General features: G+C 35.8%; 1 protein-coding gene across 1 annotated transcript in view; it reads left to right on the forward strand.

Moving 5' to 3' along the window:
- Positions 1 to 5,193: 5,193 nt before the first annotated feature.
- LOC107567806 (disintegrin and metalloproteinase domain-containing protein 12-like) overlaps positions 5,194 to 22,963 on the forward strand; it is a 105,386-nt gene continuing 87,616 nt past the window's right edge. Inside the window, exon 1 of the mRNA XM_016253574.1 lies at positions 5,194 to 5,476. Within this exon, the coding sequence (XP_016109060.1) occupies positions 5,368 to 5,476 (109 nt within the window). The 5' untranslated portion in view covers positions 5,194 to 5,367. The remainder of the gene's footprint in view (positions 5,477 to 22,963) is intronic.

Here is a 22,963-nt window from a genome sequence, read left to right on the forward strand (position 1 = left end):
CGACAGTATCACATGGCAAACACAGGGCATCAGAAGGACATCTTTTGGCTTCTCAGAGATGCTACAGTCGCCTATAGACAGATTGTTTGCCCTTTCTGTGCCTCTATCCCTGTCATATTATTTTATGTAAGAGACACAACATAAAAGAGCACATTACGGCTCCGGTCCTCATCGCTAAAAGCCTAAAATCCAACATTTGAAGACATTCTTATAACATAAAGGACCTGATCCCGCTCTCAGTCTTGAAGCTGTAGGTTCGGCGGGCTCATTATGACATCAGTAGCCTTCCTCTGTCCGTGTCTCTCCGAGCCATTAGCCGGGAGCAAAAGGAATTTGACCTCATCTGAATAGGAATGCATCACTAATGGAGCCGAGTGCTTGCGCGGGGTGAAAGAGGCTTTTGTCCTCTCCCCGAATGAGCCAAGACTGTCCCACATGTGCCTGCTTAGACGGGACATGACTGTGCAATAGTCGAGTTATAAACTGAAGCCTTGCAGTAAAACTTGATTCGATAGACTTTATATTATGGCCTGTTATTGTGTTTGGTATTTTAACTATTACATTTTCAAATCAAAAGATTGGGCCAGAAGATGTGAAGTGGAGTAATGTAGCTTTCTTTGTGTGTATACGATAAGATGATGCATTTTAGGCCAGACATTACACAAGTACAGAAATGTATGTGCAAATGCTCAACCAAGGACAAATGATCTTTGTAAGTCCCTAAGGAAAGTCATTTCACTCTTTGTAACACTATTTCAGTCATGCAAGTAACAGCTTTTATTTCTTTGAATGGGGAAACATCAAATTCGTCGAAGCAATGCAGCAAACGTACTATTAAACTTCATATTTGAAATCGCCAATGAAATCTGACAACTGTCTAAATTTTGTGTCTAAGGCTCAAACAGCATTAAAAAGCTTATTTTTCAGGTTAGACCAGCCAATGCTCATGTGCAGTTAAACGCGCATTCCCAACCGAAGCTTCTAACTGCAGCTGACGCGATTGGACGCGATGACTTTACCGATTAGTGATTGGCTCTTTTATTCAGAAGGCTGGACTATTCCACCATATTACGCGTTGCATTTTTTCGTAAGTAATGTAAATGTGTATTGTCTTTGTATATCTAAAGCCTTTGCTGAAGTCTTTGGTACAATAAAATTGTCTGTGCATGTTATATTTGCATTTACAGGTTACTCAAGGGTGCGCTAGAATTTTAGAAGATGTTATTCAGGTAAATAGCCATAAATATGGCATAGCCTATGTTGGCTTTACAGACCGTTTTTAATGTTTTATGCCTGAGAGATTAACAAACTTTTTTTCTAAACTGAATCTGTTTGATCTAAAACATTATAAATTATAGATATTATAAATAGTAAATCTATAATTGCTTGAAGTCCCCGATATTTTAATAATGTAACAACACCGTTCTCTAATGACTGACAGTAATGGAACTAAACAAATAGCCTAAAATATTTAATTTTTGATTGTTTTTATTTTTTATTATCTTTTATTAATTTACATTTTAATTAACAATAACTATTCACTTTTCATAAACTCAAAAATCCCTGCATTTTGAGAAACCTTTTTATTGTGAAATTTCTGTTTACATTTTAATTTTAGGTAAAGTTTTAGTAATTTTTACTATGTTTTTGACATTATTATTTTTTTAATATGATCATTTTTATTAATTTTATTTTCAGTTTTAGTTATTTTAGTACATCAAGTTAAACCAAATAAAAAAGTTATTTATTTATTTTAATTTTATTTAATTTAACTAACTTACAGTATTTAAATCAAAATGTTTCACAGGTTATATATGCATTCTCTAGTTCATAAGATGCAATGCAGTGGCCAAAGAGATCCAGCTGATGTATAGGTACAGAAAACAGTGCAGACAAAACGCAAGAACGTTTCCTGCTCGAACAGCCCCCGAGAGTCTCCATTTACATGCCAGTGTTGACAATTCAGCTTTGTGCTTCAAAAGAAAAAACATGTTTTATGCCTTCTTATTTTCCTGTTAAACCTTTAGCTCAAATCTCAGAGCAGATTTTGTCTTCGAGGCCAACTACATTTAGAGTCTTTTCCTAATGTCATGCCGAATATTGATGTGTTTTTGCAAGAGGGCTTTTCTCAGTATTCTGGGCTTTGAGTTTGATGCTAATAAAAATGACAGAATCCTAAAGGCACAGTCCTAAATAACAGGAAAACGAATACATTTCGCCTGGATGCATGGATGAATATTGCTCTTGAGAAACTTCTTCTGGCCTCGGATGAAGAGCCGTGATGAATCATAGCGGGATGTTGATTACTACAGCAAAAATACTGACCTAGAATCAGAGCGAACCGCGTAAACCCATAAATCGCCTTTTCTCTGAGAATTATTGTGGTTCCTTAGATACAAAAGGGTTTTTACAAACTTTTAAAAATGACATGCTGAATGAGCAATAGGATTTTCAAAGGCATTCGTGAAACTAGAAACCCTGTTGTCTGGGATTGTAAAGTCTGTTCTGATGGACCCAATCACCCCTGCTGAGGTGTGTACCGGGAGAAATGTGAACCAGACCCCTTCTTCAATAGCAGATCTGAAGGATTACTTCATCAGGTGAAATGGAGACACCACAGGTAATCGATCATAAAGCATTTCTTGTTTTTTTCCCCACTGCAGTGAATGGATGGCACAGGCGAAAGCGTGCAGTGAAGTTTATTGGACATGTATATGGTGAACACTGACCCTGCTTTATCACAGGAGCTCGTCTGGAGTCTGTTTCACACCTGAAGACAGCTGGTACATTGACCCTGGGACGGGACGTCAATCCCAGGCCTCTGAATTACATCAACAAAGACCTCGGGGCCCATGAGGGCCATTCTAGCAAATGGGTCCTTTTGTGTTCCTCATTAACATATGAGTAAGTAATGACTTGGAGAATTTTTACTATGGGCTGTTACATGCATTTCCCTAAAAACCCGAAAATCTAGTAACTGTATGTTCATTTATATAATTTATTTGATGCTTTTGTTGGGTTCTCATAATTATGTTTTAACCCTGTTATCATGACTGTTTTGTAAAATCGATCAGTCACTGGATTACTTAAAACAATGCTATATATATATATGTGTGTGTGTGTGTGTGTGTGTGTATATATGTATTATTTTTTGCTGCTGTTGTTATTACAGCTAAATATTATATTTATTATCATTAACTAAAGCCATAACCATAAAATACTTGTTTTTAAAATCAATAATAAAATAAATAACTTCAACTTTAAGTGAAATATGTAAAACAAATAATTGTATTTAATCTAGTTGCCAGTGCAACATTTCTCATTTTCATTTAGTTTAACTTGTACTAAAATAAATAAAACTAAAACTGAAGAAAAATTAAAAACTATATGGACATATTAAAAAAAACTAATTAAAATGACAAAAACACAACAAAATAATAACTATAAAAATGAAAAAAAAAAATGCTAAAACTAAAAATTATTCAAAGTTTTAACAAAAAACTAATATTATTTAAAATTTTCCATATTTTTGATAGAATTAATCATTCATTTAATTTTGGATAATTATTGCAATTTATTAACATTATTGTTACGGGGCTGACGAGACATGAGACGTGCGGATCCATTTGCAGAGCTTTATTGTGGAGAAGACAGAGACGTGGTCATAAAGCAGGCAGGGTCAAACAGAGGCAGACAGGTATATGGCGGGCAAAACACAAGAATAATCCTAGGGCTAGCATGGGTCGATGAACTGCAGACAGAATCACAAGGGGCAAGACCAGGGGAGAAATCCAGGAAACCAGGCGAAGATCAAAAACCGAGAACGCGGCTAAGGCTAAGGCTAAGGCTAAGGCTAAGGCTAAGGCTAAGGCTAAGGCTAAGGCTAAGGCTAAGGCTAAGGCTAAGGCTAAGAGTGCAATGCATGATGGGAAATGTAGTCCGGGGTGATGTGCAACAGTGTGTAGTGCGAGAGTCAATGAAATTGGAAGTTCATGGACCGGATTCGTGACAATTATATTGATAATTATAGCAATTTATTTTGTCTTATAGAATGTATTTTTTTCAACTATGAAGAAATACATTTAAATCCTTATAAATCACCTTTTTGAAATGTGAAATGCTCTTGTTTCAGAGTGACCCATGAACAATTCATAAAAATAATCCTGGTGGACATGAAATACATTAAGTAATATCATTATTATGACTTATTCTTTCACTCTGACACTCATCCATGCACAAATACTTAATTAAATCATTCTTTAAAGCCAATCGCTGTCTAAATGGAGGTTCGATGTTAAAGTCTGTTTCTTTTCTCCAGCTATGGGACAATCTTTGAGACGAGGACGTGTTTCAAATGGATTTCTGCTGTCTCTTGAAGTTGGATCCATTCCTGTCTGCTCTTTTGAAATCGGGGCAATGCAAGAACAGAATGATGAAATCAAAGTATTTTGCTCTTTCAAAATGAGGTTTCACTCATGTGGCTACAAACCGAATGCTGTTGATGTTCTTATTGTGCTCGGATCTCTCCTGCGTGTGCACTCTGAGCTTCCTTCCGTGTTCTTTATTTGTTTCAGCTTTTAAATAATGCACAGGTTCATCATGGATGTGTGGTGGTTTCACACCTGCATTATTGCTCTTGTGCTGCAGTAAATCTCAGTGTAAAATCTCATTAGTATTTTGCAGCGCTCTTTCATATTTAATAGTTATATATTTTAATATATATATTTAAATTAAGTAATGCATGAATGATTGAATTTATTTTATTTTATAAAATAAAATATATTTACTTTATATTTATTTATTTCATTTATTTATTTACTTAAACATTCCGTATTTAAAAAAAAAGCTTTTCTAATCAAAATTTGTGCTAATAAAGAGCAGGTTTCAAAAAGTGACAACTTACCCCCATATATTGTGACTGCATGAGCCGTTACACGTCAATGTATGTTAAATAAACTGAATCTTTTTTTGCCCCTGAGCAACACTGTGGAAATGTCCATACCCTTTTTTTTTTAAATCAAGATAACCTTGTAACCTGGGCAAGGATCGTCTGTTGAGCCTTCCTATTACTGTTTGTTAGCGAATGTTAATGAACGTTGTTGTAAACTGTTACCGCAGTGTCTGGTCTATTCTCATCCAAAAATAAGAGGCGTCAAGACACACACACACACACACACACACACACACGCTTGAGTTCATATTGGCTCGTGCGCTCATGGAAAGCTGATGTGTGGCGCGCTCTGAGAGTCTCTCACATTTCAGGAAGTGTCGGAAGTCCTCAGCTGCTGTCCGTCTGTCCTGCTCTATATTATGGTCGCGCAGCCGTGATCCGCGTGGATCGTTGGTGTGGATCTCCGGTGGGGCACCATGTCCACCCGGTACAGCCCGAGGCGTGCGCTCCTGCTCCTGCCCGCGGTCTGCGCGCATGTTGTGTCCGTGCTGACTGTCTGCTGCGCCGGGAGCATGTTTACAGCCGGTAAGAGCAAATTTCCTACAACTGCTTTGTGCACTTACAACTTTCACATGACTGTGTGGCTGCGGCTCAAAAACTAGTACGCTGCCTACTTAGTCAAACAGCATTTTTGGGCATCACGGGCGCGCAAAAGTCAAACTGCACAGTTGTTTATTTAAAACACGGGCTTTACCTGATATGACCCTTAAATTAGCATTGAACTCAAATCTGTTGATTTTGACATGTCATTTAGATGAAGTAGCTTGCATTTAAGTTACTTGGCATAAAACATTACAGTTTGTGTTTTAGGAACAGACTGAGTCTCTTTTTCTCAGAGCAGCACAACTAATGCACATCGGACAGTTTGTATGAAGAACATGCTCAGAACAGCTTCTTTGGGAGATGTTTGTGCCTTACTGATAGAGGCATTAACAGAACATCTGTGGTTTGCTTTTGGTTTTTATTGTCATAACTTGTAGTTTGTCAATACACTATTTGGTGACCAGATGATGATCATTGTGATTTGATTATAATGATTTCTTATTTATGTATTTATCTGACCAATGACAATTTGATTGATTGATTGACTGATTACTGCAGGAAAATTAAGCTGTTTTGGAAAAATATGATTTGATTGATTGATTTTGAAATCCAAGAAAATTAAGGTTATTTTAGGACCAAGATTTATTTACTTTTTATGTACATTTTCCTCCTACATTCTCATTACAATGATGTAATAATAGTATATGCATTTTTTTAATTGTAGAGAATGAATACATTGTTACTATTTTTGTACTACCTTTTATTTATGCTATTTTTTAAATAAATAAAAACCATTACAGCACACTTTGTGTAATATTGTATAAAATTACAGTAATGATGATCTAATGATAATAGCCATGAAAATAATGCCATTAAAATATGTATTAAAAAATCTCTAAATGCCCAGATGCATTACAGTAATGAGAACTGTTGGAGTCAATATGCTTAATTGTTATAAAAATGAATGCCATAATGCAAAATTCCTTGTGCAAATATTGTTTTTCTCAAAATTTGGGGATAAGATATGAGCTGGGTTTGGTTTTGATAGTCTAAGGAGATGAAACCTGAACAAATGAGGCTTTTCTTTCTCTCTCTCTCTGTCTCTGAACACATCATCATTGGTAAAGTGCTCTTAATTAACACAGAAAACAATCAGTCTCTCTTCGCCTCCTGATGCTAAATGTATTTGCGTGCAAGTGATGATTATGTTATTGTGTGCTTTGCTGCGTTAATTGCATGTCGACGATCATTAATAGTTCAAAGCTCATTCATCATGAAGCCGGTAAGTGATATGAAATGCGGGTTTGGTGGACGCAGTCACAGTGATTATATGATGAGAGCACCAATGAAACAAATGTGCTGCATGCAACTCTGACAGATTTGATAAATGACACAGCGTTACAGCGACATGGTGCTTGATCAGCCACAGATACTCTCATTAAATCAGAGAGCTTATACAAAACAGGTGTGCTGGAGGGAGGAGGAGATGTGGAGCTTCATATAATCATCATAGTTTACCGTATAATTTGTAAACACTGGTGAAATGTAGCATTACATCACTTTCTCACCAATGGATGCTCTGCAGTGAATGGGTGCCATCAGAATGAGAATCCAAACAGCTGATAAAAACATCACAATAATCCACAGCAGATGTTTTGCAAAAGGTACAGAGTGCTCTTTTATTTTTTATAATGGGTTGTCAAGCTCAAATATGAGGGAAATAGTATAGAAATAGCCCAATATTTTGTGCACTACTGAAATTAATACTTTTATTCAGCAAGGATGCATTAAATTGATCAAAAGCAACAGTAAAGACATGTTACAACAGATTTCAAATAAATGCTATTCTCTTGAACTTTCTATTCATCAAAGAATGCTGAAAATCATGGTTTCCACAAACATATTCGGCAGCACAACTGTTTCAACACTGATAATAATCAGAAATCAGCATATTAGAATGATTTCTGAAGGATCATGTGAGACTGAAGACTGGTGTAATGATGCTGAAAATTCACAGGAATAAATTAAATTTTAACATATATTCAACATATATCCTTTTTACTGTATTTTTGACCAAATCAGTGAAGCCTAGCGCTGTGACGGTGAGGAAATTTTCCCACCGGTTAATCTACGTGTGACAACACCGATAAAACCGGTATCACCACGGGGGCAGGGGCGTTTCCTCTTTTCCTCGCTTTCCTTTGCTTTTAAATAGCTTGCAAAAGCAGTGTGCGCATTTTACTTTCACTTTCAAATAGCGGCAATTCGGCGTAAAGCAATTGTTAGTTTTTAGTTAGTTTGAAATTTCCCTCTTTTCCTCACTTTCCTTCACTTTTAAATAGCTTAAAAGCACCGTGCGCAGTTTTTAATTGTAGTGTCTGTTCTTTTACTGAACTAAATGATTTTTATTACTATAAAAAAAATCATAATGACGGTGGGGTTCGGTGCCGCGGTGGGCAAGTGACGTAACCGGTGTTGCGGCTTAACAACGGTATCACCGTCAGCACCGTCTATCGCAGCAAGCCTAGTGCAGCCTTGGTGAGCATAACTTCCAAAAACATTGAAAAATCTTCAAACTTCTTGTGATAGTGTGTATAATATTCCAAGCACTAAGCCTTTTGAAGTCGAATGATAGTTTTTTAGAAGGAAAAGACCAAAATATGAGTCATTATTCACTGAATATATTCCTTGTAGCTCTAAAAAAAAACACATTCACAGTTTTAATGCATCATGTTTCCAACAGTCACATGACAGGTACAATCCGATAGCGCACATGCTTTATGTTTTTTTGACGTGCATATTTATTGCATGGACAACAAAAGTTTCACAGAAGAAAGAAAATCTATTTTTGGGTGAACTGTACCTTTAAGATTTTCATGCACTCGCTTCCTGTGGAGAAGAAACACAGCAACTTATCTTCCCACAATTCTCCCCTGGTGTGAAACACGCCGCGTCGGTGACAGGAAGTGGTTACCTGGCTGCCGTCGTTAAAGGCTAATGAGTGAGTTTATCAGAACAGGTGCCTCCCCGCGGTCACATGAGGGCCGAATGCATCCGCGTGGCTGTTTTCAGAGTCCAGCATGTGGTCCTGCATAAAGGCCGCTGGAGGAGGAAAATGGCTGGAAATCTTTAATTGTGTGGTTTTATGAGCAGGCGTCTGCAGAGATTGTACGATCAGTTGTTAAATGCGTGAGGGTCACAGAGATGCCGTTCAGAAGCATCTGTTATTTTGCATTATTAAAGTTAACAGGAAATCTAAACTGACCCTATTTGCTTCCGTAATGCACATTCCTAGTCTTGTTGTGTATAATTCATCAGTGCATATTATTCATCGTCAACCAATATGTTGTTTATTTTAATAGCCAGTGTAGATGCTGATATCTAGAGAGCAGAGAGGCCAGTGGCTGCGTATCAGTTAGTGATTGAGAATCAGATTATATTTTCCAATTTTCAGTTTGTCTGCACTCGCTGATAGTTGTGGCCACAAGCTGTTTAACAATATTTTAGCAAGTTTGTTTCCATTCTGATGTGACTATTGAACACTATTGTTCAAAAGATTGAGGTCAGTAAAACTTTTTTTTAAGGAAATTAACACTTTTATGAAGCAAAGATGGATTAAAATGATCAGAAGCGACAGTAAAGATATTCATAATGTTACAAAAGATTTCCGTTTCAAATAAATTGTTATTTTGAACTTTTTAGTTCATCAAAGAATCCTGAAAATCACAGTTTCCACAAACATATGAAGCAGCACAACTGTTTTCAACATTGATCATAATCAGAAATGCATCTTGAGCAGCAAATCAGCATATTAGTATGATTTCTGAAGGATCATGTGACACTGAAGACTAGAGAAATTATGCTGAAAATTCAACTTTGCATCACAGCAACAAATTACATTTTAACCAATATTCAAATGGAAAACTGGTATTTTAAGTTGTAATAGTATTTCACAATATTATTGATTTACTGTATTTTTCATCAAATAAATGCAGCCTTGGTGAGCATAAGCAACTTCTTTCAAAAATGTTCAAAAATCTTACCAACCAAAATATTAAATGGTAGTAAATGTCCCATTATGGAGGTAAAATGGGTAAAACTGCAATTTTATGTTGATTTAAAAATTTTGATGTGTTATAGGTCCTTCAGATCAGTTTGTCTCTAATTATCATCTGGACATTTTATTTTTGGGTGAACTGTTCCTTTAACAGTGTACGGCATGTCAAATGTTTAGAACAGAAGTTTTTGTGTATCTAAGCTTAGACTTTCCATTCAAGAAAACTTCTGATTTGATTTATGGTGGGACATCCACTTTCCTTATGTTTAATCATATTTTCAGTCGCAAGTGGCAGTGGCAAAATGCATTCTGAATCATTTCATTTAGAGTTTAGCATTCATTCTGTCCCCTGGTGTTCTTTTATAAAAAGGACCGTTTCAGGCGTACAGTACGTTAACGGTCCGAGAGAGCAAGCACTCATCCGCTCTGCCAGAAATGGATCGTGCAGAGCTGAAAACAGCTGAATGGGATTGAGTATCTGCTGGTGAACGCATGACGGCCAGAGAGAGTTTCAGGCGAACCGGCAGCTGTTCATACGCCACTGGACCGTTGAGAGAGAGAAAGCAAGAGACACCCTGGAAAAACAGACCGTTGAGGGCGTGGGGGGTTAATGAAAGACAGACGGAGAGGAGACGAGAGCGAGACAGATCCTGCGCAGTGACAGACAGTTGCAAACACTGCAGAAGACTTCTGCACGCATGAGAGAGAAAGAGAGCGGTCAGACGTTTAAACTCAACTGACCCCATCCAGAACCTTTCACCCTCTCAATATGAAGGGCAGAGGAGATTATGTTCTCAATAAAGCTCAACGGTGGCCGCCCACCTCTTCAACAGCCCTGCTGTTCTCGTTCATTTTCTCCACAGGGAATTCAGAGACTTAAAGCTCTGAGATGAATCACTATATTTCAGCTGCTAAATGAATAAGTGTAAATGCTCATACTTTAATTTGAAGTTAAAAAGTATTTGGGGAAAAAAGACAAAGGTACAAAACTGTTTGCATATACTGTTTATTTCAGTTATGCATTTGGCAAGCGCTTTTATCCAAATAGACTTTTATTGCATTCAAGGTTTGCATTTAATCAGCTGCATGCATTATCTGGGAATCGAACCCATGACCTTGTTGTTGCTAGTACTATGACTGAGCTACAGAAATGCCATGAAGTGAATTAAAAATAGATGAATACTGTTCTTAAGTCCTTGATTATAACGATTAACATAGCAAAATATTGTAATCTATTCCAATGTATAAGTAATTTGGGATTATAGGATTATAGTACTGAGCAGTTGCTGAGGAATTTGGTAATTAAGCATTTTTGTAGAAATTAAGAAGAAATGTTGATTTGTGGTTTCTACAGAAGCATATCATAACTGAAGTAGGTCTGTGTTGAATGGTTTATACATTGTTGATTAAAAATACTTTATTTGTGGAGAAATGGATAAGAATTTGACTTTTTCTGCCTCTGTCCTAAAAGTCTGTTTGAGCCTCAGTGACGCTTCTGTGGGATCTTTCATGAAGTAATTATGAATATTTTTGAACTGGCTCTTGGTTTTAATTATAAATGTTCAAGGTGGTGTGTTTCAAAGAAGCATTATAAATTCACATTTCATTTTTTTTCACTTGAAAGTGGAGAGTCGGCGTGAAATCATAACAGATTGTATTTCATTAATTTTTAATGCATTTTTATTTGTTCATTTATTTCATGAATCATCAAAGCAAATTATTTTAAATATAAAAATAGTGTTTGGCTTTTGATTTGATCTCTTTTGATCTCCTTCTTATAGAACAGTCAGTGTCATATTCTGTAAAAAATATTTATTAGTATTTTTATTGTGATTATTCAATCAAAATATTCAACAATATTATTGTAGTGTAAAATAAAAGCTCAAATATTTATTAAAAAAATTAATAATTATAAAAAATTATTATAAAAACAGTTATATAGCACATTATTATAAAATTATACTGTTTATTTAATTCATAATAAAAAACTGATTATTTGATTACATTGTCTTATGACAATGTAGGCTAAAATAAAAATTTATTTTTTATTTATATTGTCTATAGAATAATACAACAACAACAATAATTATTATTATTGCAGATTTAAAACTGAATGTAAAACAGAATGGAATTTGGTAAATTCAGTCAAGTTTTACTACTTCTTTCACTGAAATTGTTCACGAGTCTCTGAACCCTACTTTGAACCCCCTGTTTTACAGCACCATTAACACATCTTTAAATGACTTCCTTAAAGGTGTGAAGACTCTTCAGATCACACTGACCTTTAGTAGCCAATAAGTGTCCATTTGTCTCCATTATATGCTCCACTGCGATTTAAACTCAACAACTGTCATTGTTGGAATAAACATTTAGTTGCATCTAACTCAGTCAAACTGGATGGAAATAATTGCACTTCATTCCAGATTTTTCTGGTTTGAGTTTCAAGATGTAGCTGTGGTGTCCTTGATGTGGGGAATGGAGGCCTGTGATGTGATGAATCATGTAGTTTGTGCGTGTTCACCCTTCATTAGAGACCCTCTGTGGGATTAAATGCCCTCATACGACGTCTACCACATTTTGAAGGAGGATCGGTCTCATCTGCCACATCACACCTGAGCTGAGCCTTTGGCCTTCGGCATGGCTCATTTCCCCTGGCTTCCTCGAGCTGTCCGTGAGGATGTGTCTGGAGCCATGGATCATTGGGCCCTGTGATGCTGAGGTTTAGGTGGTCTCAGGGGGTCTTCATGCACAAGTGCAGCTCACGGCGTTCACAGGTGTGACCGCGGAGCTATTGCAGGTGATTCATCATGGACTGTGAGAGTGAGCTTTAACCAGTGCATGACCAGTCCGTCATGTGTGGCCTTCAACATCTTTAATAGAGCAGTTGCACAGCAGGGACAAAGTAATGCACGACAGACCCCCTGAAATCGCGTTTTCTGACTTTTAGTCCATGTGTTTTAGGCTAATATGCTAGTGCACTCCTAAAAGCAGCAGATATATGCATGTAAAACCTACAGTCTTTTAGGGCCTCATGATTTTGGGGGAAAAAGACATTGCTGTACTTTAGTTTTCTGTGACATGAACAAATACAGGAATTTTTATAACTTAGATTACTTAAATTTGATTTGGGTGATTTTGTGAATCTGCATAGAACATAAAAATAATTGTAAAAAAAACAAAACATCCTTTTACGGCTGAACAATTTGGGACAAATGTTATTATTTTTTATTCTTAAACCTGTTACAATATAACCATAATTAAAAAGAATATGACTATAAAATAATATGAACTTAAAACATATTTTTTATTGTGATTTATTGTTAAATCAAAATATTAAACAAAATAAGAAATATATTATATCAATACTATTGTAGTATAAAATTTAAAAAGTATTTAATATTAATATATAGTATTCAAGCATTTAATAAAAATAATTTTATAGCACATTTATAAAATTCCAATAGTACTATTTATGTCTTTAAGTACTTCTTAATTTTGGTATTAATTAATTATGAATGCAACCTGCGTCCATCTAGCAAGTGGCAAATAATCATTTGTAGCAACTATGATGCATGCATGATCTTTCAATAGATTGCTTATATATTTCTATATTTGGAAATAATTACTCATTCTAGAATTATTATCTGTTTTAAATAAAATAGTGAATCTGATATGTACCATCTCAGCTTTCATGCAAGTGAACATTGCTTAAACTTGAACTATGAAACAATGAATAGATTTTTCTCAATCTTACTGCTGAAAAGACATCAGTGCTTGGCATATGGGTTCTGTATGCATTTTGAAAAAGCAAATGTATCGGGTTGATTCTGTAGAGATGATGTCATGATGTGTTGACCATGTGACCTGGCCTGGTCTAAAGGTCATGTGAGGTTCTCTGTGTGGTTCTGGCTCCTCTCAATGGGCATATGCTGCTGGATCCGTGTGCCAAGCGCAGGTGGCTCTGGCGCTCTCAGATGTCCAGCAAGCCCACCGGACCTCCTGCCAAAACCCCCTGATAACTTCTTCTGTGTGTACAGTCAGTAGATTTCCGAAGGTATGAAGTTTAGTGATCGACCAATACATATTCCCAAGGCTGATATATCAGCTAACATTTTATATTATCTGTCTTTTTTTTTCATTTTTAGTATAGGCCAAATAAGGGTTTTTGGTTGTTTGGCCGATGTGTCAGAAGTGGGAATGATTTTCGACAGCGTGCAGGGCTTTTATTTTGACAGCTCAGAGAACGCCAGTCTCCATTAGTTTACTGTCTCTGATTAAATAATAAATTAGATAGAACGGTCAAACAAGGAAAGTAAACATGTACAAATGCACAAGTGACAAATTTCCTTGATTTTTTTTTAAACAGTGCTGCTTTAAATCCAGTTGGCCACATTGTCATAATCACTCTGTACTGTATGTAAAATTTGCTCTACCTTCTTTTTATTTGATAAAATATGATTCAGATTGCACACGGATTTACCAGATTGTTTCATTTTTATTTTATTCATTTTAACAATTATTTTTTTTTATTTGTGAAAGAAACTATACTAGGTTACAGAATTTAAAAGTAGCTAAATTTGATAGTTGATTTACTGATTTATTTTTTATCACGTTCAAATTATAATTTTTTTATGAGAATTTTCAAACTATTTCTAATTTAGTAAATATTATGTAAAATAAATGTACATTTAATTTGAGCATTTGTTGTACATGTGTGTATCATTGTGCGATATCATTGGCTTTATATCAGCCATTGGCCACGCTACTCTCTAAGATATCGGCATCGGCCATCAAAAAAATCAGTATCGCTTGACCACTAATGAAGTTCAGTAAGTGTGCTGCATTAAGATTTTGTGCTTAATTTTTATATTAACATTTATGTTATACTCATGTTCAATTTGCTTGTTGAATATCCTATTTCACACCATATTTTAAAAGTAAAATGGGTTGTTAATTCTATTGTATGTTGACTTTAAAGGCAGAATTCACCTAAAAATGAAAATTATGTCATTATTTATACAAAAAATATTTAATTCATCTAATTAAATAATGGCATTTAAATAATGCTGGTAACCAAACAGTTGGTGGAAGCCATTGACTTCCATAGTATAATGGAAGTCAATGAGTACCGTCAACTGTTGGGTTACCAACATTCTTTAAAATATGTACTTTTGTGTTCAACAGAAGAAAGAAACTCATACAGGTTTGGAACCACTTGACGGTGAGTAAATGAAGACAGAATTTTCATTTTTGGGTGAACTGTCTCTTTAAGTACCCGGGAAGTCCATTTAGGATCTGAGTATGGAAACTCTCGTCATGGTGACATGGATGCACAGCTGTGAACTTTAAATGGGGCTGCGGAGGCCTACTCTTCCTCTGCCTCTTGTCTGAGCATTTTGCACACATGTGAAACAGCTGGCATATGCTAAAATTACATGCATATGCACTGTATAACATTAATGACTATTACAAGTCACTCTCTCTCTCTCACACAAAACAGGTTCTTGATAAGAAATGCTCAGAATCAGCGGGCACAGAGTTCACACTGACCGGCCAGCAGGGGGCGTCTCATTCACTGCATCCCTCCCGGGGACGTCAACATGTCCTGCTCAAAGGGAACGTGTATGAAGGACATCAGCTCTCGCTGCTCTGTTCTTTCTGATCTACTGGCAATTTGTATTTTGCATGGTGTAGCACTTTTACGGAAGCTCTGAAGAGCATTGTGTGAGTTTTAAAGTTTTGACATGATAAAAGTTGGAACAGAAACAGTATTTTTTCCTGCCTTGATGCCATAGGAGACACGTATTCTTTCTGAATCTTCTATATTCTGGTTCTTCAAAGATCTTATAGCTTTTTTTTTTGCGTTAACAGACGATGCCAGTAGCAAATGCGCTGATCTGAAGAACCTCTAATGTTACATCAAGAGCATTTTAAGATCAACATGAAACATTTTCAAGCCTTTTTACTTCTGCAATCTGATGCATTTCTGAGCAAAACAAGATATTCAATAAGAAAAAATAGGACAGAGCTTGATTTGGTTCAGCGGGATTGCTGGGACTGTGAAAAGTGGATGTTACATACTAGTATTGAGCCTTGAGGGAACTTGAAAGTTATGTTGATGAATGATTTTGAAGACGAACATTTTTCTTTTTGAAATGATGTGCACTAGTTGTGCACAATAAGACCAATAGTATATATTAAGCCTAAAAAGTCCTAAAATGTGCGTTCCTGGTCAAAAACAACCCACTTTTTAAAAAATTGCTTGTAAATATCTCATTATGCTATATTATCATTAGATCTTGGATTCAGTCTTTTTGTGTTCTTTCAGTTTGGACAGGTTTCGTATTTATTTTTTGGAACTGATTGATCATAGGCCTCATTGATCTGAGTTTATGCACCTCAGTTTTTGAGTGAAAAAAAGCATCAATTGTGGATAATTTTGGCATTGTTCACTCGAAAACTGAGGTGCATAAACTCAGTAAGGCCTACATCAACTCTTGTGCTTCTGATTCTCTCTCAGTTGAAGTATAGGCTGTTGTAAAGGTAACGTAGGCTGATCTCCTCTGACTGTTTCTGTACAGGACCCTGATGTCACCAGCGGGACACCAGTGTTTGTTTAGTGTCATCTTGCAAGCTGAGCTGTTTGAACTGGAGTTCAGCCAAAATAAACACTCACACCACAATCACAATGAGGAGTGGAACGTTAATGAGATAAGAACGATGTTCAGAGATGATGTTTAAAGCTCTTCTGCAAAGTCAGCATCACTCTAACTGTCTCTCATACTGAAGGCTGAGATTTGAACAATCCAATTTGAATTGTTTTAAGAATGGTTTGAAACTCCAATTCAGTTTCTGAATTTGAAAAGAGGTGGCAAACAGAATTGCATTTTGAAGTAGAAATGCAAGCGAAGCTTATCAAGACAAACTATGAATTATGAACCATTGGCTTCACAAAGCATTTGGCAGTTTGGAGCAAAGTGTAAACGTTTTCAAGTTTGAGAGTTTATAAGCCTGCTGGATGGATGTGATGAAGTGATTCATTAGATTGATTCTGTCTGGTTTCTGAATCAGTTCATAAGAGTCATTTGTTTTTGATTCACTAAAACGAATTGGCTCATAATAGATAGACAGACAGATTCAATAATGTATTTGCTTCACACTATTACGAGTTCATTAGACTGTTTAAATCTGGTACCAGAGTTTGTGAGATTTTTGAATTAGTCCTTCAAAGAATCAGTTCATAGGAGTCATTTGTTTTTGAATCAGCCAATGCTGATTGCTCTGTATTTTTTGTTTCACTAAAAAGAATGGACTCATGTGGATAGAGAGATATTTGAAATGTCACCTATACAAATTTGTATTAAGTTTGTGTTTTTTCATAGCTTTTGTGGAACCAGGATGGACGAACACTTGATTTGCCAGATTGCGTGACCTGGGTTTGTTTGTTTATTTATTCATGGCAGTTCAGTCATTTCTTCTCCTAAACTCTCTCTCTCGATATTTCTTTTGAAAGTTTTATTTTTGAAGCTTGGCTATATCTAGCGTGTTTGTCTTTACCAAGGTCTCTTGGCTTGTAACATCTGTAGCCCCAAACTTACATGAACTCGTTCAAAGAAACACAAGACTCTTGGGTGTATTTCAGTGTGTTTTCACTGCAGATTTCCCTCCTTTATCCCAACATGATGTGATTACATTCATCTGCATCAGTGGATTATTTCATTATTCAGCATAAGCCGGATGTCAGCCTGCACTCACAGACCCGACGGACAATTTCCTGTTTTCTCTTCCGGTAAAGATGGAGACGGGCCTGTCATTGGGTATTCCTCATCATCTGTCTCAGATTAACTTGAATCTTCTATTTTTCTCTTTGTTCATGTGGAGAGTCATCAGCGTGTCGCATGCGGCCATGTTTTTCATATTTAATCAAATGCAGTACAGCAGCGGGATGTGAACACGCTGAGTGGCTTTGTCACAGAGAGATGCTGTCACTGAGCCGCAGGTGTTTTCAAAGACAACCACTAGTGCTTACCTGGGTAGTTAGGCTGCATGCTGGAAAATAACTGACTGTAGTCGAGGACAGTTAAGCCTTCCTTGAAAGACCAGCTAAAGCCATCATTTACTGGCTAGTTTGTATCTGTCATGCATGGCTTAAATGCTCATTTATGAGTGGCACCGCTTCCTGCATCAGGCCTGAGAGTGAGATATCTTTGCTGGTCAGTGTTAGTTTAGTGCTGGTCTGACCGCTGGGCCAGTTTATGCATGCTGTTACAGTAACAAGCAAAACACAGCTTCTCAAATTGCTCGATCACTAAGTGTGGATGGTATAATCAAAAAGTAATTCTAAGCAACAGTGTATATCATGTATATAGTTATATTTGATGGAAGTTGTATGAAAATAATACTTTTGATATCTAAAAAGCCCATAAGTATTTTTGCATAATTCAGTGAATAAAATGCTTGATTCATTAATGCACAAATGAAAAGGACATTATTTATTTGTTTGTTTGTTTAATATCTCGTTTGTATTGTAAAATAATTTATAATATTAAATAGTAATGTGATATTGCCATTTGTGGATAATACTTTTTGATTAATAAAACTTCAAATGAAAGGTATTTCACCGTTATTTGTTTGTTTGTGAATTATTATGTATTTATGTTATTATTTATATAAAAAATATTTATTAAAAAGCAGTAATGCAAGGTTTTGAATAATTATTTTGAAAGGATAAAACTTGATGAAAGATACTTCACCTCCATTTGTTTGCTTACTTATATTATTAAAGAAAAAAATTCTATAATATAATATTTTTATGATATTATCTCTTATATTAGTATTTATTAATATTATTATTATTTAAATAATAATAATGCCTGTTTTGTATAATTCTTATAAATGAATACAACTTAAAATGTAAAATTAAAATTAAAGAAACTTCACCTCTGTCTGTCTATTTACATAAATATTATAGGAATATTTTATTCTATAATCTCTCTCTCTCTCTCTCTCTCTCTCTCTATATATATATATATATATATACATAATTAAAAATTTTTTTTATAGTATCTTATATTCATGTTAAGTATATATTTTCTCTTTTTTTATTCGAAGCATGATGATCTCAGAACAAAAGTCTGACATGCTCTTGCAGATGGTTAAGCTGGTCAAGTCTGGTTGGTTTAGCTAGGTCAAACTAGCACATTAGCATCCAAATCACAACATAAGCTTGCTTTTTTCAGCAGGAAGAGAGACAAAAGACGAATCCGTCTGCTTTAGTTGAGGGAAAGGCTCAGCTCTGAGTCAAATGAGACTTTTATCAGCGGTGGATGAAAGATTAGGTGCTCCGTTTGCAAAGAAAGAAAAAAGAGTGTGAGGAAATGGTTCTTATTGCACAGGCTGTCACATCGAGGGCTTGTGTAAGACAGAAAACAGCCCGCTGGGTGTTCAGGAGGAGTGTAGGGGGGCGTTTGCTCGCGCTGTACTGCCGAGGCTTTAGAAGGGGTTTGTGGTTGTTATACTGAAGTGGTTGTGGGCCAAAAATGCATGATTAATTTTTGGAGATGTTTTCCCTCACATCCCCTCAGGTCCAGATGTCAGACAAAGATGCTGCATGTGAACTTTACTTCAGACTCCCACTGGAGATTAGACGCTGTTTGTTGCATCTTGGCGTCGTGAAGTTCCCAGACCTACAGAATGCTCAAAAAACTTGAGATTGATACACCAGATCTGATGGATGCTGACTTGACACAACTAAGGCATTCTGGGAGATCTTCTTTAAGATGGTTTCAGCCAGTTTAAACCTGTCTCCTAGCCTGGCTAGGCTGGCCTTTCACTTAATAAATGTTTTTATGACCAATTTAATCCGTTCTTGCCAAATAAAAGTATTAATTTCCTAAAAAAAAAAGGTTTTATTTATAATAAAATTAATTCATAATAAAAATTATATTTATAAATATAATTATAGAAATTATTCATGTGATTTATTTATTTCTATGTACGTATGTATTTATTTAAAAAATAGCTGTCTAATCTTCCAGCCTGAAAATTGTTGAAAATCTGTTTAAAACCACCAATATTTCAGCCTGACCAGATTGGAAGACCAGCTTAGACTGGTTTAATCTTCTTTTTTTTCAGCCAGGGTTATGCAGACCAACATGTTAGGGTACTGCTTTGTGCTCAAAGATCATTCTGAAGTCAGAAGTTTCCTGAGAAATGATGTCAGTTTCATCCAGTTAAGTCACTGTGGACTTCAAGAGCATCTATATAGAGATATTTTACAGTTTCTGATGGTGTTTCCCAGATCAAAGCAGAAAACTGTCACTTATTCACACAAACCCAGTGTGTACATTTACTGCAGCGCTTCACATATTGAAAAAATGGATTGATTCGATTTGCATCTGGTGACGACACAATTTCTGGGCCACCGCTTCAAAATGTTATACCTTTATTATTCAGTCATTTGCTCTCATAAATCCAGTACAAAAGATCAGCCAATAAAGAACAAACACATATAACATCGACGCTCCCAACCGCACGCTCGCTTTATTGACTCGACTGCAGATGGATAAATAACAGTGTTATAGCTGAAGTTTCTCGCTCTGCTTTATTGAGAATGTAAATAAGCTCCGGAGCCGCGCTCCCTCACCGCATCTCCTATAACTTTATCATTTACTGACTCTCTTAAACGGATCCACCACACAAGCAGGAGTTTCTGAAATGAACAAATATCACACGTTTTTTTGGCATGCGGGATCTCCAGTTACTCCGTTTACAAATGAACATTAAAAGCCCTGCTAACAATATCGTCCATTCACCCTCAAATGTCGTTCGTCGAGGTGTACAGTGTCTTCAAAGGCCCACCGAAATGAAATGGCGGCAAACGTGATGGCGATTCCATGTGTGCGTCGGCCACGCTCGTTAAACCGTGACGTCAGCGCAGGCCGGGCCGCTCTGTCACCCGAACTAACCTCAAAACCTCGCTCTGCCGGCATCAGGAGGCTTCAGGAGCCGTTGGTGTTGGATTCAGATCTGTCAGGCTCTGGGCTTGATTATTTAGGATCGGTTTTACTGCCATGGAAATGATGGCTAATTCTAGGCCTACATCAGCCGTTAGATATACAGCCTAAGCTGTGTATTGGTGTAGCGGTTAAAGCTGAAGTCACACTAAGGCTGATGATACACGGGGCAACTTTTTTTTGTTTTTTGAGCAACGTTGCTTGGGCACTTTTCCATTGAGAGTGGGTATAAAATTTATTTTTGGATAATTTATTTCATCGTAGGCCCTGTGTCTCACCTGGTTGCCTGTTGACGGCAACATTGATCAAAAATGTCCCTGTGTATCATAAGCCTAAACTTTGTGTTTCTTTGACTTGAATTCATATGAATACAAACGGAAAGTGACTACTCACTTCTAATTGTTGAGCCTTACATACATATAGGCTACACACATAAATATATACATAAACTGTAATTTTTTATTAATTTGATAAATTTATATAAAATATGTATTTTTTTGTATATGTATTATTTAAATATTTAATATGTATTTAAAAATGTGTTTATTATTATAATATTAATATATTATCAAATACAATTATTTGAACTTTTTGACCTTTTTTGAAAGTAATTAAAACTTCTATTTGGATAAATTAATTAAAATTTAATTAAATTATTAAATTGTTTAATTACAATTAAATTAATTATAATTTAATTAAAAGTCAAATCAATTTTGAACTTTCTGTTCATCAGAATCTTGAAAGAGTATCACAGTTTCCACAAAAATATTAAGCGGCACAGCCGTTTTCAACATTAATAAAATAAAAATAGCATATATTCAGCCTATTAGAATGATTTTTGAAGGATCGTGTGACACTGAGGACTAGAGAAAATTCAGCTTTACATCACAAGAAATAAATTACATTTTAAAATAAATTCAAATAGAAAAGATATTTTACATTAGAATTTTTATGTCATAATTTTAGTGTTTTTTTTTTATTCAGCCTTGGTGAGCAGAAGAGATAGTTTTTTTGTTTTTTTAAATCATTATCAAAAATCTTTCAAAAATTTCGACCAAAAACTTTTTAACAGTATTTATATATACATACCTACCTAGTCAGTATTGTCAATTTTGGGCCAAAATGTCAGTTGAAAAGATTAAATGTGATTCATGTGCAGCGTGAAAGCTGTCTGTGTGTGAGTCTGAAACTAAAACTAAATTAGATTGAAAATGAAGGATGCCAGTCGGCTGTGTTTGTTTGAGTTTCAGAGAGTCAGTAAATGTGCTGACCAAGAGATTTCACAATGTTATCTGTCCACAGTCTCTGTTTCTTTTCACAGTGTGTTCAGTGAGAGGGAAACCCTAGTATCAGACATAATGCAGACATAAAGTTGAGCTGACTAATCTACAGCCTCAGACTGAGAGGAAGACCTGCGAAGGGAGACATGAGGACAGAACAGAGGGAGTTTGATGTCTATGAGATGAGACTGTGGGTCAGACAGGTTAAAAATCTGTGTAAACCTAGTGAACTACATGAGCATTAAAATCTGCCTTCAGATCTGGCCAGTCTGGTACATATAATTGGTGGTTACCTTTGGAAATAGTTGTCATGTTGGATGTGTGCCTTTTAAATGTTTATTTAAAATGCAAATTAACAAAGTTCCTCAGTGGCAATAGTTGATTGCAACTGTAATCGCTTAATTTCACACTTGCATGCATTATGAACCAAACAGGAAGGCGTGTATGTATTGCAAAGAGGATGTTTCAGTTGTTTATAAAGCTTTAATGAAGACGAATCACGTGAGGCAGTTGCATGCAGATGCTAGTGAACTCTTTTGTTTGGACTGGCGTGGTTTTCTGCACGTTCAGTGAGTTTGTATTGTAAACTGCCCTCTTAATATCTCGCTGTCACTGCATAATGAAGTGTTTTATGCATGATTAACGAAATGCGCTGCTGCTGTCATTCTTGATAAATGCTTGATGTGTATGTCTGTGTTGTTTTCATCAGTAAGTTCAGTGAGTGTAAATGTGTTTATATTGTTGATGTCTCTGTGGTAAACTGTATTGTCTGGGAGGAAACCATTTGCTTATGCTTGTACAAAAACCCACAGGCTCTGATCCAAAATACTGTAGTGAGCTGCTGTGCTGGCATGGAAAAATAACCATGGAAATTATAAATACATAATAAAATAAATAATAAATAAAGGATTTTTTTTGGAAATTATGTATTTACATATTTTATTTTTATATTTACATATTTTTATTTTATTTTATGATTCCACTTGACTTGGAACAGACTTGCCATGAAACAGTCTTGACTTGGAGCAGGCTTGACTTGGAACAGACTGGACTTGGAACATACTTGCATTGAAACAGACTTGCATTGAAACAGACTTGACTTTAAACAGACTGGACT

Source organism: Sinocyclocheilus grahami, unplaced genomic scaffold, assembly GCF_001515645.1.
Source record: "Sinocyclocheilus grahami isolate Dianchi unplaced genomic scaffold, SAMN03320097.WGS_v1.1 scaffold1189.1, whole genome shotgun sequence".
Taxonomy (NCBI): Eukaryota; Metazoa; Chordata; class Actinopteri; order Cypriniformes; family Cyprinidae; genus Sinocyclocheilus; species Sinocyclocheilus grahami.